The sequence below is a fragment of the Gouania willdenowi genome, chromosome 16 (assembly GCF_900634775.1).
Source record: "Gouania willdenowi chromosome 16, fGouWil2.1, whole genome shotgun sequence".
NCBI lineage: Eukaryota > Metazoa > Chordata > Actinopteri > Blenniiformes > Gobiesocidae > Gouania > Gouania willdenowi.
In genome coordinates, this window is record NC_041059.1 from 33,458,296 (window position 1) to 33,474,371 (window position 16,076).

At 43.6% G+C, this 16,076-nt stretch overlaps 1 protein-coding gene across 1 annotated transcript in view; it reads left to right on the forward strand.

Moving 5' to 3' along the window:
* The first annotated feature begins 890 nt into the window (after window positions 1-890).
* Window positions 891-16,076, forward strand: part of slc6a20 (solute carrier family 6 member 20) — a 38,960-nt gene continuing 23,774 nt past the window's right edge. Inside the window, exon 1 of the mRNA XM_028471598.1 lies at window positions 891-1,349. Coding sequence (XP_028327399.1) covers window positions 1,226-1,349 — 124 coding nt within the window. The 5' untranslated portion in view covers window positions 891-1,225. The remainder of the gene's footprint in view (window positions 1,350-16,076) is intronic.

Sequence of the window (16,076 nt, forward strand, 5' to 3'; positions counted from 1 at the left end):
GGAGAAAATGTGGATCAACTCTCCATAGGAAGAACATCTGTTCAACAGAGGAAGGAAAGGGGAGGAGCTCAGCCTCACAAAAAGCTGGATGATTAGTGGGGATCCCCTCTGTGTAACGGAGGTGGGGGACACGCAGAACCACCATATACAGTATATGCGCCAAAAACTTGGGATTAATCTCCGCAGCAGCTCATCTTCCTCCCATTGCAGCCTCCCTCCCACAGCCCCTCGTCCTCACGGGGGTCCTGCCTATAGGTTTTGCTGGACTCTGGTATCTTTCCCTCCAGAGTCTCGCGTGCACCATGTCCTCCAGCAGTGCCAAATACGCCATTGTACGTTTTTACGCATTAGATTCTGTTCCTTTTTATAACAGCTACAGGTGTTGCTGCCAATTGAACGGCAGTTTTGCGCAATGATCATGTGATTTTGATTACAATTATTATTATTATTATTAATAATAATAATAATAATAATAATAATATAATAATATAATAATAATAATAATATCTCGCCAGGTTTTTATTTTTTTTATAAATCCCAAACTTTGCTTATATGTGGCGTAGGCTTTCTTTTGTACGTACGCAGCGTTTATAAATGAGGCCCCAGGACTATACCTTTAACCTCGTGCCCTACAATAACTTATAGGGTTAGCAGACAGGTTTCAGGTTACTACTTTTATGATTTTACAGCAGTTTTTTTTTTTTTTTTTTTTTTTTTTACTACTTTATGACTTTAATGACCCATCCTTCAAAACGTTATATACTTTTCAGTGACACAAGACGCACATGATATAGTCCTTACATAACTTATCTCTACAAATGATGCCTTGGTGATTTATGGCTGCCGAAGAAACTATAAGAGCCAAAAATCCGAACAAGACTGTTAGTAATCGCACTTTTTTCATGTCCCCTCAGAGAGGTGAGCTCAGTGTGCAGGTGATCACATCACTAGGATTAACAGCCGCCTCAGAATACTCGACACATAAACAGGCAGTGAAATAGTTTACAGTAGCTCTTCTGCACCGAGAAACGGAGCATCACTCACTACACGTCCAAGAAGTCCCAGGGCCACGAAGGCTCCCTGAAGGTGTGGGCGGTCCTGAGGCCCCGCCCTCAGACCCTAAGCACGGCTCTGTCCTCGAGTCTCCGGACAGCAGCACCGGCAGAGCACGGCCTCGGACGCATGACACAAGTGCTTATTGTTCGACACTAACGTGAACTCTGGAATGGATAAAGAGGCAAGAGCCGAGTGGGGCAGTCCGATGCAGTTCGTGCTGGCTTGCGTCTCGTACGCCGTGGGGCTCGGAAACGTGTGGCGTTTCCCGTACCTCCTTCAGATGCACGGGGGAGGTGAGTGAGGTCCGCGCGCACTGTCACGCGCAGCCGCTCTACTCCTCAGTCCAGCTCGGCTTTCTGCCCCTCATGCTAAATGTTTCTCTTTCTCCACACTCTGTCAAGCTGCTGGAAATGTGTAATCAATCAATCAATCTATCTATCTATCTATCTATCTATCTATCCATCTATCTATCTATCTATCTATCTATCTATCTATCTATCTATCTATCTATCTATCTATCTATCTATCTATCTATCTTTAAACGGAACTTGTTTCCCCATTCCTAACTTGTAGAAAACAACAAGTTTGGCTTCAGAGTGACCTTTGATTTATGATAGGAATGTAGCGTTGGGCTTTGATTTTAAAAACACTTTATTACATCACAATAGAGTACTACTGTGCTATTGTGACCAAGCCGTTTATGGTCTACGCCTTTGATCAAGTATTCCAAAGGTAAGTCTATACAAAAATATTTTTTTAGTATAGTTCATAAAATAATATTGATATACTACATTTTCCTAATCAAAACAATAAATGTTTGAGGTCCTGCTGTGGGAAGCTAAAGACACACTGTGTGATTGCAGATGTCAACCAAGGCTTTATGCCAATGATTCTCAACTGGTGGGTTGGGACCCAAAAGTTGGTTGCAGACCTATACTGGGTAGGTCACAGTCAGAAATAAATAAATAATACGTAATGCCTCATGTTGGACTGGTCTTTTATTTTGGAAGAAACTTTTCTTTTGACAGGCATGCTGTGAAATGCATGTTGCTCAGGGAAAAAAAAAAAAAAAAAAAAAATATATATATATATATATTTTAACAGCCATTTTTGAAAAACTAACTTTGGTTAGTTGAGTTCTATATAAAAAAAAAAAAGTGTGTCGCGATTTAATGACCGTGGCAAAAGTGGGTCCCAAGAGAGACCAGTTGAGAACTGCTGCTTTAAGCAAAGTTGTGCTCATAATTGACATTGATGGTAAAGGTTTTAGTTTATTGTTTTTGTTTTGTTAAACAGTTGTTTGTACAGCTCTTATGTTCTTAACTGCATCACCACATTACTTTAATCACTTTTTACGGTGGCTGGGAAGTGTCAGGTGAATGCATTTAAAGAAATGAACACAAATGCAAAAAGGTCACAACACGAATGCAAAATGGCCACAACGGAAGTGTTTCCGACGGACCGGTATTACAGACGGACACGTTTCTGGCGGATGTTTTTAACCCACCAGAACAGAGAAGAACAAGAAGAAGACATCGAAATGCATATGAAAGTAAGTGAAAGTTGATTAGGATACTCTTATATTTTTCATATCGGGCTATCATATCATAATACCCGTCCGACTGTAATACCGGTCCGTCGGAAACACTTCTGTTGTGGCCGGTTTGCATTTGTGTTCGTTTCTGTAAATGCATTCACCTGACACTTCCCAGCCACCGTAACTTTTGGATAATTGGATGTTTGTTGGCAAATTAAAATGCAGGTGTGTTTCCATCAAATTTTAACCATTACTCACACAATGGCAGGAGTCCCATGTTGTATCATATAGCATTTGTTTTTGATTACATAAAGAGACACAAGGATTTAATACTAAAATTTATCATTATTTATCATTGTATGTACTTTCCCCTGCTGCCTAAGATGTATAATAGATTGGTAGAACTATTTGATTCTTCATCACAGTGATTGTGTCGGCTCTGTATTTACTTTGTCTTGTGTGTGTTCACTTTAACTGAAAAGTTTTGTCCTTCATTAGTAAATGTAGTTAAGTTTGTTCCTCTTCGTGCATCTCAGTAATACCTAGGGATGCACATTGTTAACCGGTTTCGTTTGGGAACCGGTTCTTTGTCAAATGATTCTTTGGAATCGCTAACAAAAAGTCTTTACGATTCCGCTATTGATTGTTCTCGGGCTTCACTGTAAACAAACGCACCCCACTCGAAAATTTGCGATGATGTCACACACACACAAGCTGCTGCAGAGCTGAGCTGCTTCATGCGATGCCACAGAAAAGGCCCCAAAGTTAAGATAAATACGTACTGTTGTTTATGGAGGTCTCCTTTATATATGTCTGATGTGTGTGGAATATGATATTCACCGCTGGTCATGCCAGAGGTGAACTTACTCACATGAGATCAGATCAGTATGATATTCCAAATGAGGTGTTACACAGAAAGCTATTGACGAGCTGACTAGTGGGCTTTGGCGGTGAAATGATAACTTAACTACAAGTTATGTGTGCGTAAATGAAAGCGTGAGTTCCCACTAGGGCTGAACAATTTTGGAAAATATTCTAATTGCGATTTTTTTCCTCAATATTGCGATTTAATATGCAGTTATTTTTCAAGGGCCTCTTGTCATGTATTTTTCAATGAACACAAGCAATAAATCTGTTTCATAATAAACAATTTCAGATCTATTTAAACTTTAGATAAATATAAATATAAATTTTAAAGCACAGATTACAACAATAAAGCAAACAAATCTGTGGTTTTACCTCTTCATCATATCTAACTAACTTCACGTTTCATGAAACATGTTAACATGTGGACTACACTCCTTAAACACTCTCTGAACTTAACAGGACAGTACAAGACAGGACCAAGAAAAAAAAACGCAGCCTTTGCAATTGCGTTTTATGATATCGCGAAATATCGCAAATGCAATTAATCGTTCAGGCCTAGTACCCAACTCTTGCATAGTTTGTCATATTGTTGGTGTTTAGGGCTGCCAACTTTGGTCGTTTAGTCGACTAATTGGTTGATGCCGTCGTGGTTGACCAAGATTTTCATTGGTCGACCAGCAATGGTATCAGTTAAAATACCGTTTAAAGAAAAAATACAATGTGCCTATATTGGTGATAAGGATTAAATATCAGTATAATTTATTTAATGCCTAAACATGATTCTTTGTCCAGCAACAGCTCTGTGTAAGTGCGTTCTGCGCTGGCAAAAAAAAAGAAAAAAAAAGTGTTGTGCTTCAGCTGACAGTGCGCTGTCCTCAGAGCAGATCAGAGAGGGAATGAATTAAGACAGGCTTGAAACAAGCATCCACTGTTAAATCAATCCTTTTTCTGCACAATAACATAAATGATCCTTATATTTGATATGTGGATTGTGTAAACAGATCCACTGCTGTCTCTGGCGCAGCGGGACACACTGCGCACTTGTGTTTGACGTGCGTTTGTTTCCCCGTGCGCTGATCTGATGTTGACATTGTTTATTAAAAAAAGCAGGCTTACCTCTAAAACAAAGTAAATATGCCGTTTGTATGAGGGAAAAATAGGTTTTAAATGTCGTATTTTCAGGTCGGGTACAAATATAAATACCTAATGTCTGTCGGGCCTGTAGGTTTCACTTTTACTTTGTCGGGTTCTGGTCAAAGCTTGAATAAGGTTCATATTGTGAGCGCTGCAATTGGTACTGTGTTGTTTTGATGCGCCGTGTATGTGTGACGTCATCGGCGCGCGTCGGCTCGGGGAAGAAGTAGTGTGTGTGTGTGGGGTGAAAATAAACGGAGACGTCTGCCCTGGCGTTCCAAGAGTCTAAGTCGTGTGTTCTTGTCTACAACAGCAAGTGAGAGCCCCTATAACTCGGACGTTACATTGGTGGCAGCGGTAACTGGAGAGTGTGCTGGCTTTGACTGTTTATTTTGTGGACAATTGCTGGACTTTCTAGTCGGAGTTTTTTTTCTGGCTAGCAGTGCTCGTGTTTGCCCGGGTAACAACATGTTTTCGACGCGGATGCCCGAAACGATGGACTGTGACATGGATGAGGATTATTCCAAACCTGCTGCTTCATGGGCTGCTGGCGTGAGTAGTGTCAAAGTGGAGCTCCCGTCGCCATTTCGTGGGGACGGTCAGAAGCCATTCAGCACGTGGATTAAGCAGTTTGAAGCCGCTGTGCGCGCCCAGACGGGACGCGCAGGCCGCGGTGCTTTTCATGCTAATTTGGTGAGTCTTCTGCCAACCAGACTGGATGGAGTGGCTTTTCTGTTGTGGGATAGCTTTGCCCCGGATGTACAGTGTGACTTTGAACGGATGAAAGAGAGATTAAAGGAGGCTTTTGGACAGAAGCAGTTCCTGTTATACTTTCAGACGTGTGTATCTGCAAGACCTCGCCAGGTGGATGAAAGTTTGGAGGTCTATGCTGCTGACATCTCCAGGCTTGTAATGGAGGCTTTTCCAGACTATGACAAAGCCGCACTGAACGGTGAGAAATTCAGACGTTTTCTTGCCAGACTTGATCCTGCTCTCCAAGCTAAATGCCATGAGCAGGGAGCGACGGACATGGAGGAGGCACTGATAATAGCTGGTCGCTGTGAGCGGGCGAGGTTGTCCCTGAAGGCGACCGTAACTGCTGCACCTTTTCCTCCATCTCATGTTGCTGTGGTTTCCTCTCTTGATGGTGTTGTGGGCGCTAATTCTGGTGGTGCCGAGTAGCTCTTCGATGCTGTTGAAAAACTCACATCCAGGATGGACAGCTTGCAGATGGAGGTGAGAGGCCTGAAGGCACAGCGATGTGAGGATGAGCGTGGTGGTCGTGGTCCATCCTCCCTGGGCGATCCACGGACACGCAGGGACTGGCGGCCCGTCTGTCACTGTGACTGTGGCAGAGTTGGTTGCAGGTCTGTTGACAGAGATTTCCAGAGGGATGATCAGCCAAGGGGTCGTTCTCCACAACGCGGATATCGGAGTGGATACAGGACCAATGAATGGTCGCCTCAGGAGCAGATGCACCGGGACGCCGCCGCGAGCTTCTCGCCACGACGGACGGAAGATCGAAGCTCAGGAGCACCCCTTCCTTCCGAGACACGACAGCCGAGACGGGAGGTGAGGTTCTCGTCTCCTTCTCGGCGCACTCCATCTCTTTCCCCCCACCGGCCGGAGAGGGGAAACTTCCAGTAGCTGGCATTGAGGCCCGGATACCAGCTGCTTCGCCGCAGGGTCGACCTGAGTGTTCAACTGTTTCGGCTCCGGATCCAGTGATGAACTCATGTATGGTGAGCGAGTCCAAAGTTACAGCATACGTTAAAGGTTTGGTGGAAGGTATGGATGTTACTATGCTGATTGACTCTGGGTCTACTGTTTCATTGATTTCTGAGGAATTTAAGATGTCTGTCCCATCACTCCGTAAACGTGTGTTACAGACTCAGTACACATTTGGTCGGGCTGTTAATGGAAATTTACTGGACACCTTGGGGACTGTGACTCTCTCTATACAGTTAGGGGGGAAATGTTATGAGCAGGTTGTTCATGTTGTGCGGGGATCCACACAGACTGTCCTGTTAGGTTTTGACTTTTTGCTACAAACTCATGCTATTTTAGATGTGGGTCGGGGTTTTCTCCGCTTCAGTGACACTGATGTTTCTCTTATGTTGTCTGTGGACTTCATTCCTATGTGTTGTAACATTTCTGTGTCTGCTGATGTTATCATTCCACCTTTCAGTGAGATGATTGTGCCTGTGCAAGTGGAGTCTTCTAAATATGTGGAGCCTCCCATTGCCTCTTACTTGGGCTATTTGGAGCCTGAGCTTCGGGACAGTGTGGGTCTGGTGGTTGCACGTACAGTGGCGCCGGTTAATAATGGGCACACTGTCGCGCGGCTGTTGAATCCTACTGACCATGAACTGGCTCTGCATCCTGGCTCGCATTTGGGGGTGTTACACCATGTTAACGAGTGTGACATATTTGCCTCCACGGAGTTTGTTGGTTCTCATTGTGTAACTGATCCTCTACCAGATTTATCTGACTCTGCTGCAACAGATGGGCAGAGGCAGCAGCTGCGGTCCTTGCTGGAGATGCATCGGGGCGTGTTCCTCCCTGGTAGGAATGACGCTATTGGGACTGATTTGATTAAGCATCACATCAACACAGGTGACAATCTGCCAGTTAGACGACGAGCTTATAGAACATCCCCAGAGAAAAAAAAGGAGATTGAGAGGCAGGTCCAGCGTCTTCTGGAGGACGGCGTCATTGAGGAGAGCTGTAGTCCGTGGTCTTCCCCTGTGGTGCTGGTGAGAAAAAGAACAACGCATGGCGGTTCTGTGTGGACTACAGGGGCCTGAATGCTGTGACAATTAAAGACTCTCATCCGCTGCCGCGGGTGGATGACACACTGGACGCCCTGGCGGGGACCGCCTGGTTCAGCACACTGGATTTTTCTGACGGTTACTGGCAGGTGGAAGTGGCGGAGCAGGATAGATTCAAGACTGCGTTTACCACTGGCCAGGGCCTTTATCAATTCAGGTCAATGCCCATGGGTCTCACCAATGCGCCTGCGACGTTCCAGCGGGTTATGGAGTTGGTATTGAAGGGGCTGCCATGGCACATCTGCATGGTTTATCTCGACGACATTCTGGTGTACAGCAAAACATTTGAGGATCATCTGGGGGCCCTGGGGCAGGTTTTTCGGCCGCATTGGGGAAGCTGGACTAAGACTAAATGCCAGGAAGTGCCATCTTGCGTGCGACAGTGTTGTCTTCCTGGGTCATGTCATCTCAGCCGAGGGGCTCCGCCCGGACCCTCGAAACACACGCAAGGTTATGACCTGGCCGGTACCCCAGTCGGCAACAGAAGTGCGTGCGTTTCTGGGTCTCTGCTCCTATTATCGGAGATTTGTCAAAGGTTTTGCTCAACGTGCCGCTCCTCTCAGTCACCTCACGGCAAAGAATGTCCCATTCCAGTGGACGGGGGACTGCCAGATGGCATTTGAGTTCCTTAGAGACGCTCTCTGTGCAGAACCGGTCGTCTGTCACCCTGACTTTGCTAAGCCTTTCAAACTGCACACTGATGCATCTCAAGTAGCAGTTGGTGCTGTGCTGGCGCAAGACTCTGACGGTCAGGAGAGGGTGGTGGCTTACGCTAGTCAATCTCTCACAACGGCTGAACGCCGGTGGTCCACATTCGATAGAGAGCTGTGGGCGATTGTGTGGGCTGTCCGAAGTTTTAGACATTATTTGGGACTTCATCAGTTCACTATTGTCACAGATCATCAGCCCTTAATGGGTCTTCGGAAACTCGTTATTGACAATGACAGGACGGGGCGTAGAAGTCGCTGGGCCCTGGAGCTGGACCCCTATGATTGGGTGATTGTGCACAAAAAGGGGGCCCAACATACCAATGCTGATGCTCTGTCACGCAGACCCGGGGTCGATGAGGGGGTGCTGGACAATGGTGCCCCGTGTGCCTCCACCACTCTCAGAAGCACCAGCACACAAACAACATGGACAGTGACTCAGCCGTTGTGTGTTCGGTTGAGTCTCCCCAACCCGATTCACCCTCGGATTCGACACCACTCCCGTTAGTTGTGCTGTTGATCAGGATCAAGCCTTGGTGTACGCCTGTCACATGATGGCTCCAGTTTGAGAGAACTCCAACGACAAGATGCGGACGTTGGCCAAGTTTTGGCCTGGCTGGAGGAGGATCTGAGACCCCCTCGGTGGAGGCTGAGAGGTGCGAGCCGGGGTTTGAAGAAACTGTGGCACGAGTTTCCACGGTTGAAGTTGGTTGATGGTCTCCTGTACAGAACTGTTTATCTTTCTGAGGCTGGCTTGGCCACCCAGGTAGTGGTCCCTTCCACCTTGGTCCCTGAGGTCCTGCAACTTCTTCATGGCACCCCTCTCACGGCTCACCTGGCTCATGAACGTGTTTTGGCGCGTGCGAGAGCTGTGTGTTATTGGCCCTACATGCACACGGACATTCTTGCATGGTGTGAACAGTGTTATGCCTGTCAGAGGAGAAAGTCCCCGGTGCCAAATCATCAAGCCCCCATGAGGACTTCGCAGTCTGAGAGACCGTTCCAGCGTGTTGCTGCTGACATCCTGGAGTTACCTGTGACATCTGGTAACCGCTATGTGTTGGTCGTTGAGGACTATTTCTCCAAATTTGTCAACCTTTACGCTATTTCTGATCAGAGGGCGGCCACTGTCGCTGAACGTCTCTTTAAGGATTATGTCCTGGAACATGGGGTTATGGAAACATTGCACACTGACATGGGCAGGCAATTCGAGTCGGAGGTCGTGAAACATTTATGTTGCAAGTTGGGTGTGAGGAAGACCCACACCACGCCTTATCATCCGAAGTCTGATGGGATGGTTGAGAGGTTCAATAGGACCCTAATTGATCAGCTCGCTAAGACTCTTCTGTCATGTGAGGGGGAGTGGGACTGTTTCCTTTCAGAGGTGGCCTTTGCCTATAACACCAGTGTGCACTCGAGCACTGGGTTCACACCTTATTTTCTCACGCATGGCAGGGAGGCCCGTACTCCAGTGGATGTGCTGTTGGGTCCTTCGGGGCAGCTCTACGCGGGGCCTGTGTCTCCTGGAGGGGTTTGTGGAGTCCCTCACTCAGCCTTGGAGACATCGTTTGGTCTGACACGGGACAATAACCTTTGGGGCGAGTTTAAAACAGAAGACTTTTTATACAGCAGGATGAGGCACGAGCCCTATGAAAGTGGGGGATCTGGTGTGGCTCAACGACCCCCACGGAGAGTCGTCGCAAACTTTGCTCTCATTGGAAGGGTCCTTTCTTGGTACACGGCCACTTTTGGAACACGGCGATGGCATGGTGGTGGTCACGTATCGGATAAATAGCCCTTTTGCCGAGGACCCTCCTCACCAGACTGTTCATTATAATAGACTCCGCCGCTATGGCCTGCCGCTGCCGTGCCTATGGCTGGTTCTTCGGAATCTGGTCACGCCCCTCTATGTCCCCTTTGCGGCAGGAGTTGGTACCCCCCACGGCAGCCCGGGTGCTGTTCCTTTGCCTGGCTTCCGCTGGGGGGGTGGCGGCATGGGGCAGGTTGGTGTTTCACCTGGTTCCCCTGTGCCTGCCCTGGGTAAAGTCTCCCGGGCTGGGAGGCAGTCACGGGTTCCGTGCTCGTTTCCGGGACTATGTCTTGGAATGATTTTGTTTTATTTTATTGTTTTTATTTAGGAAGGTAATTTCCCGTGTTGTTCGGTGTGAAAGGGGTGGGTTGTTGTTTTTTTGATTGTTCTGTTTTTTTTTTTCTCTTCTTCTTCTTTTCCATAACGGCATTGTGTGTTTTCTCAGGTTGGTTCTGTCATGTTCATGGTGCCTTGTTTTCCCCTCCTTGGGTTGTTTATGTTTTGGGGGTGTACCCACTGTTGTTTTTTGAAATGGGGACATTTCTTTTCCTGAGGGGGGACGCATGTGAGCGCTGCAATTGGTACTGTGTTGTTTTGATGCGCCGTGTATGTGTGACGTCATCGGCGCGCGTCCGGCTTCGGGGAAAGAAGTAGTGTTGTGTGGGTGTGAATAAACGGAGACGTCTGTCCTGGCGTTCCAAGAGTCTAAGTCGTGTGTCTTGTCTACAACAGCAAAGTGAGAGCCCCTATAACTCCGGACGTTACAACTATCATAACTGGTCTGTGGTTTAAAAAAGCAAATCAGCACCACAAAGCCAAAACATTTTATTTGTCTTTTTTTTTTCTTTCTCCTCATCCTCTTCTGCACCTGCTCATGTTCATTCTCCCGTTTTTTGTATTTTTTTTGGTCGACTAATCGCTACGTGTGCCATAGCCTTGGTCGACTAACCATTTTCCTTCGTTGACTACAGCTTAGTGTTCACTCATGTTATGTAGTTTGGTTAGTTATGTGAATGAAAGCGAGCCTTCCGTGCTCGTTGTATGTGTGTTCATGATAGCGCACCCTGACTCAGTACGTCAGTTCTACATTAAAAGCATTTTTCTTTATGCACTTATAGCATAGTGTTAGGATGGTTCATGTTTGAGCTGTAATTCGTAGTGGTTAGTGTGTAGTGTTGTTACTTTAGGCTGCTATTCAGTTAAGCTAATTTGGTGACAGGATGTATAGCATACCTGATATTTACAATAAAAGCAGCCAGCAGGTTTCGGCAGTTAGCAGTAAGGGATTTATATATTGGCCAACGTGTGAAGGTAAATGAACAAAAATTAGGTTAATTTATTGTCCTCAGCCAATAAACCACTTGACTTGTGGACTCATTTTTATCATTTGAGTATTGGTTTATTTGTTTGTTGAGGACTCATTTAGGTGTTGTTTATTCTGAGCGGTGGATAATTAAAATGTATATTAATAAACCTGATATTTATTTTAATAAACCAGGCTTGTATTCTTTTCTGTACTCATGTACAAAACTATGCAACACTCATCACGCACTCCTACATACAGAGCCTAGCAGTTCACGCCTAACTTTAGTGTGTACATGGTAAATGGACTTGATTTATATAGCGCTTTATCACCACACTGAAGCAGTCTCAAAGCGCTTTACATCATCAGCTCATTCACCCAATCACTCTCACATTCACACACCAGTGGGACAGGACTGCCATGCAAGACGCTAGTCGACCACTGGGAGCAACTTAGGGTTCAGTGTCTTGCCCAAGGAACTTCGACACATAGTCAGGTACTGGGATCGAACCCCCAACCTCTCAATCAGAAGACGACCCACTACCACCTAAGCCACGGTCTGAAGCTACACATGTTTCTGGTGAAGTTACAAACAGGGAGGCAGGGGCTGAGCAGCCTCCGTTAGCTTCACCTGCTCAGTGTTTTAATATAACAACATCTCATCAGTAATACAAAAGATCTGTGGGAAACAAGTTTTGTGGACAAGACTAATTCCAGAGATGGTAGAATCTGAAACATCGTAGGTTCATGATAACTTCATAGATTTTTATATTCTGGCCCCGAGTGGTGAAATAACTGATGCATCTTGTCTATTTATTTTTTGTCTAATCATCTGAGGTGTATTCCATAAAGGAGGGTTAACAAACTCTGAATTTATTCATAAAATCAGGGTCAACATACCCGCGATGGAAAATTCTGAGTATCTGATTCCATTACATAAATAATCAATAAAAATCCATCATCAATGGATCGAAGGTTAGACGAACTATCATTGTAACCACCCAAAAAAGAGTGATTTATTCACTCTGATGGGTGAAATAAGCCATCATAATTCACTGCGCCACTATAACTTCAAAGTACAATGATCTATAGATCAGAGTGTATTATAAAATATAAATATAAAACATTCTCCACAGGTTTTTACAAACGTCAGTCGGTGTTTTAATGCAGATGAACCTCTCAGTGTCTTTCACTTAATGATCTGTATCCACAATGTTATAAGAAAACAAAACGTTTGCACAAAAAAAAAAAAAAAAAAAAAAAAAGTAAAGCAACACAACATTAGTAATGATGTGAGCACATCTGTGGTGTGTGATGTTACTAATGTGTTTCAGAGAAGAGTGTCAAGGTACATTAAAGTGTTAAGAAGTGGTCTTCAGGTGGGCGGAGCCAGTAGAACCCAGGGTTTCTTTGATAAAACTGCCAGCGAGCAGGACAATGTGCCATGGTAACATACTCAGAGAAGAACATACCTTGCGTTTAGGAATGGGATACTCAGAGTTTCCCTAATTTGAGCCTGAACATACTCAGAGTTTGAACATAAACCCGCTTTATGGAATACCCCTCTGGAATGATATCATCAGGATAATTTCAATCAGGTTATTTTAAATTAAGTTGATCTAAACTTAGTAAACCTGCTCAGACACAATACCTTCAAACTTCTTTGAAGTAAACCTGCCTTGACACAATACCTTCAAAACTTCTTTAAAACTGTTTTAAAGTCAATTGTGACTGATTTGTGTCATCTCAGTCAGGCCAAAATCGCTGGAAGTAGCTGCTGTGAAACCTTTGTTAAAAAAATAGAACACTGTGATGCCTCTATAACTGACCATCTATAGACCATCAGAAACCTTCCTTAATGGCCAAGATCATTGAGAAGGTGATCTTCAACCAACTGAGACAATTCTTAACATAATATTTGATAAATTTCAATCAAATCTTCTCATCCCAGCACAGCTTTTATCAAAGTTCTAAATTACATAGTATTCCCATCCTGGCTGCTTAAAACACCATCTAAACCACCCGAAACACTGTCTAAACTGCCAAAAAAAGTTGTTCTGTTGTTGTGGACGAGACCAATTATGCCAGGCATTGTAGATTCTGAAACATCGTAGGTTTATGATAGCTTTTAATACTGTAAAATATTCTGGCCCCTAGTGGTGAAATGACTGAAGCATCCTTGCGTCCATTTGTTTTCCTTTAATCATTACGGTCTGGAATTATGTCAACAGGACAATTTAAATTAGGTTAATTTAAAAAATTTACGTAGAAAACACGGAATTTGGTTATCCTAATCTCTGACCTGATAGTCCCGTCCCCTGCACCCTAATTCTACAAGATATGATAAAACCATGCACAAATTGGGGAGTGAACCCTTTATTATTTTCTGAGAAGGAGTTTTGTGAATATTTAAAATCCGAAATGTATCTTTATTTCAAGACAAATGACATTCCAGAAACTAAGCCATCCATTCTGTGGGAGGCATTTAAAGCTTTTCTCAGAGGCTCTGTGATATGTTATAAGGCCTCCAAGAATAGGAAAAATAAGGCCAGACTATTTGATGAGAGAGTCAGATCAATCTCCTAGATGAGGAAAATACCCATAAACCTTCTACTGAATTACATTGGGAAATATCATCTCTGAAATATGAATACAATAAAATACTCTCAGTGAACGTCCATAAAGCCTTTATATACACTAAACAGAAATACTTTGAATTTAAAGATTCAAAGTATTCACAGACTTCTTGCATGGCAACTAATAAAACTACAAAATTATTGTACAATACACAAAATTAAGTCTGACAAAGGTAAGATTTGAATAAGACCCAAAGACATTAATGACCGTTTACTTCAGTATTACAAAAACCTTTCCAAGTCAAAAAAACAATACAGACTGTGATGTTATGCATGACTTCTTAAACAATTGTAATCTCTCTTGCTTAGAAGATAAGGAGTCTTCCCTGAATTGTGAAATTTCTGTTTTAGAAATACAAACGGCCATTACGTCACTAAAAAATCCCCCTGCCCAGATGGCCTGCCCGGAGAGCTTTATAAAAAGTTTAATAATACCCTCTCACCATATTTACACAAGTTTTTAACTCTTCCATGTCAGCCATTTTCAAAACGGGCTACCCCCTCAGTGCCAGCCATTTTAGAGCATTTTGACTGATTTTTAAAAGACACAGAATATTTTCTACTATGACAACCTATAGATTAAAGTCTCTACTTTCATCAGAATTTTTTTGTTTTATTTCTGGCTTGTTTCCTTCTTCCATAATCAGCAGTTGAATAGAGGCATGTTTCACACAAATAGCCAGTTTCTGACCATAAGCTGGCTGAGAGTATCCGTCTTCTGACCCCTTAATTCATGGTTTATAACACAAAAAACCCATGACAAAATCTTGTTGTATGCGGATAACGTTTTATTGTACATCATCAATCCTCGGTCTACTATTCCAAAAGTTCTGGAGAGAGTTGACATGTTTGGAACCTTCGCGGGTACAGGATTAAAGTGGAATAAGAGTGAGTTGATGCCTATCTATGTGAACGATATACCCTGGTTACAGACCTTTCCTTTTTGTCTAGAGAAGTTAACATACTTAGGGATTCACATAACTAGAGAATACACTTCACTATTTAAGTCAAATTACAATACAGTTCTGGAAGACGCTCCCAATATCTTTATTTAGCAGACTAAAACTCAATTATACTACCTTTTCTGTGGGACTACAAAATGCACAAAATTACAAGAAACATCTATGCAAATCTAGAAAGGAGGGACGCGTGTCATTACCAGCTTTTTTTTACTATACTACTAATATTGAAATGAAGGAATTTTGGCTTGATGAAGCAACAACCCCGCCTAACTAGATCTAGAATGAGAAGCATGCTTCCCTTATTCCATAGGTGCCATTAGGGCTGGGCGGTATGACCAAAAATGTATATGATGGTATTTTTAAAAATTCTAAAGGTTTCACAGTACAGTAGTCCCTCGTTTATCGTGGGGGTTATGTTCTAAAAATAACCCGCAATAGGCAAAATTCGCTAAGTAGTCAGCTTTATTTTTTACAATGAGTATACTTGTTTTAAGGCTGTAAAACCTATCACCACACACTGTATACACTTTTCTCAGACAGGACTGAACATTTCTCTCTTGTTTAAACACTCTCAAAGTTCAAACCTTTATAGATTTTAGAACATAAACCTGTTTTCAAACATACAGCACTTCAGAGTCACACTGCTAACGATCAGACATTGACGCTGAACGCATTCAGAGTCTTTGTTTTGATGATGACGTCACGTCAACACGGACAAGGGTCTGTTCACATATTCAACCATGGAGTAGAAGCTGTGTGTGACCACCTGGAGCTGTATGACAAAGCCTTTATAACCGGGACCAGACTAGAAAGGATTAGGTGTGGAGGAGAATCAGCGAGGAGGTGGTAGTAGCAGCTAAAAGTTTTTTCTGTAGCACTGAGCTAGGATAGCATAAGCCGCTAATCACACCAGCTCACCTAGTTGGATGTGTTGCTAGTGGGTGAACGCAGCATTAGCCAATCAGGACGCAGAACACAATGCGCGTTCATACACTGTAAAACAAATGCGAAACACCGAGGCCGCGAATGGTGAACCGCTATATAGCGAGGGACTACTGTATATTTTTATATATAATATATATATATATATATATATATATATATATATATATATATATATATATATATATATATATATATATTTTTTTTTTAAAATGAATAATCATGGTGTTCATAGCAATTTTTTACTAGTTGAGAGAGGAATTACTGCAGTAGATTTACTTAGGATGGTCT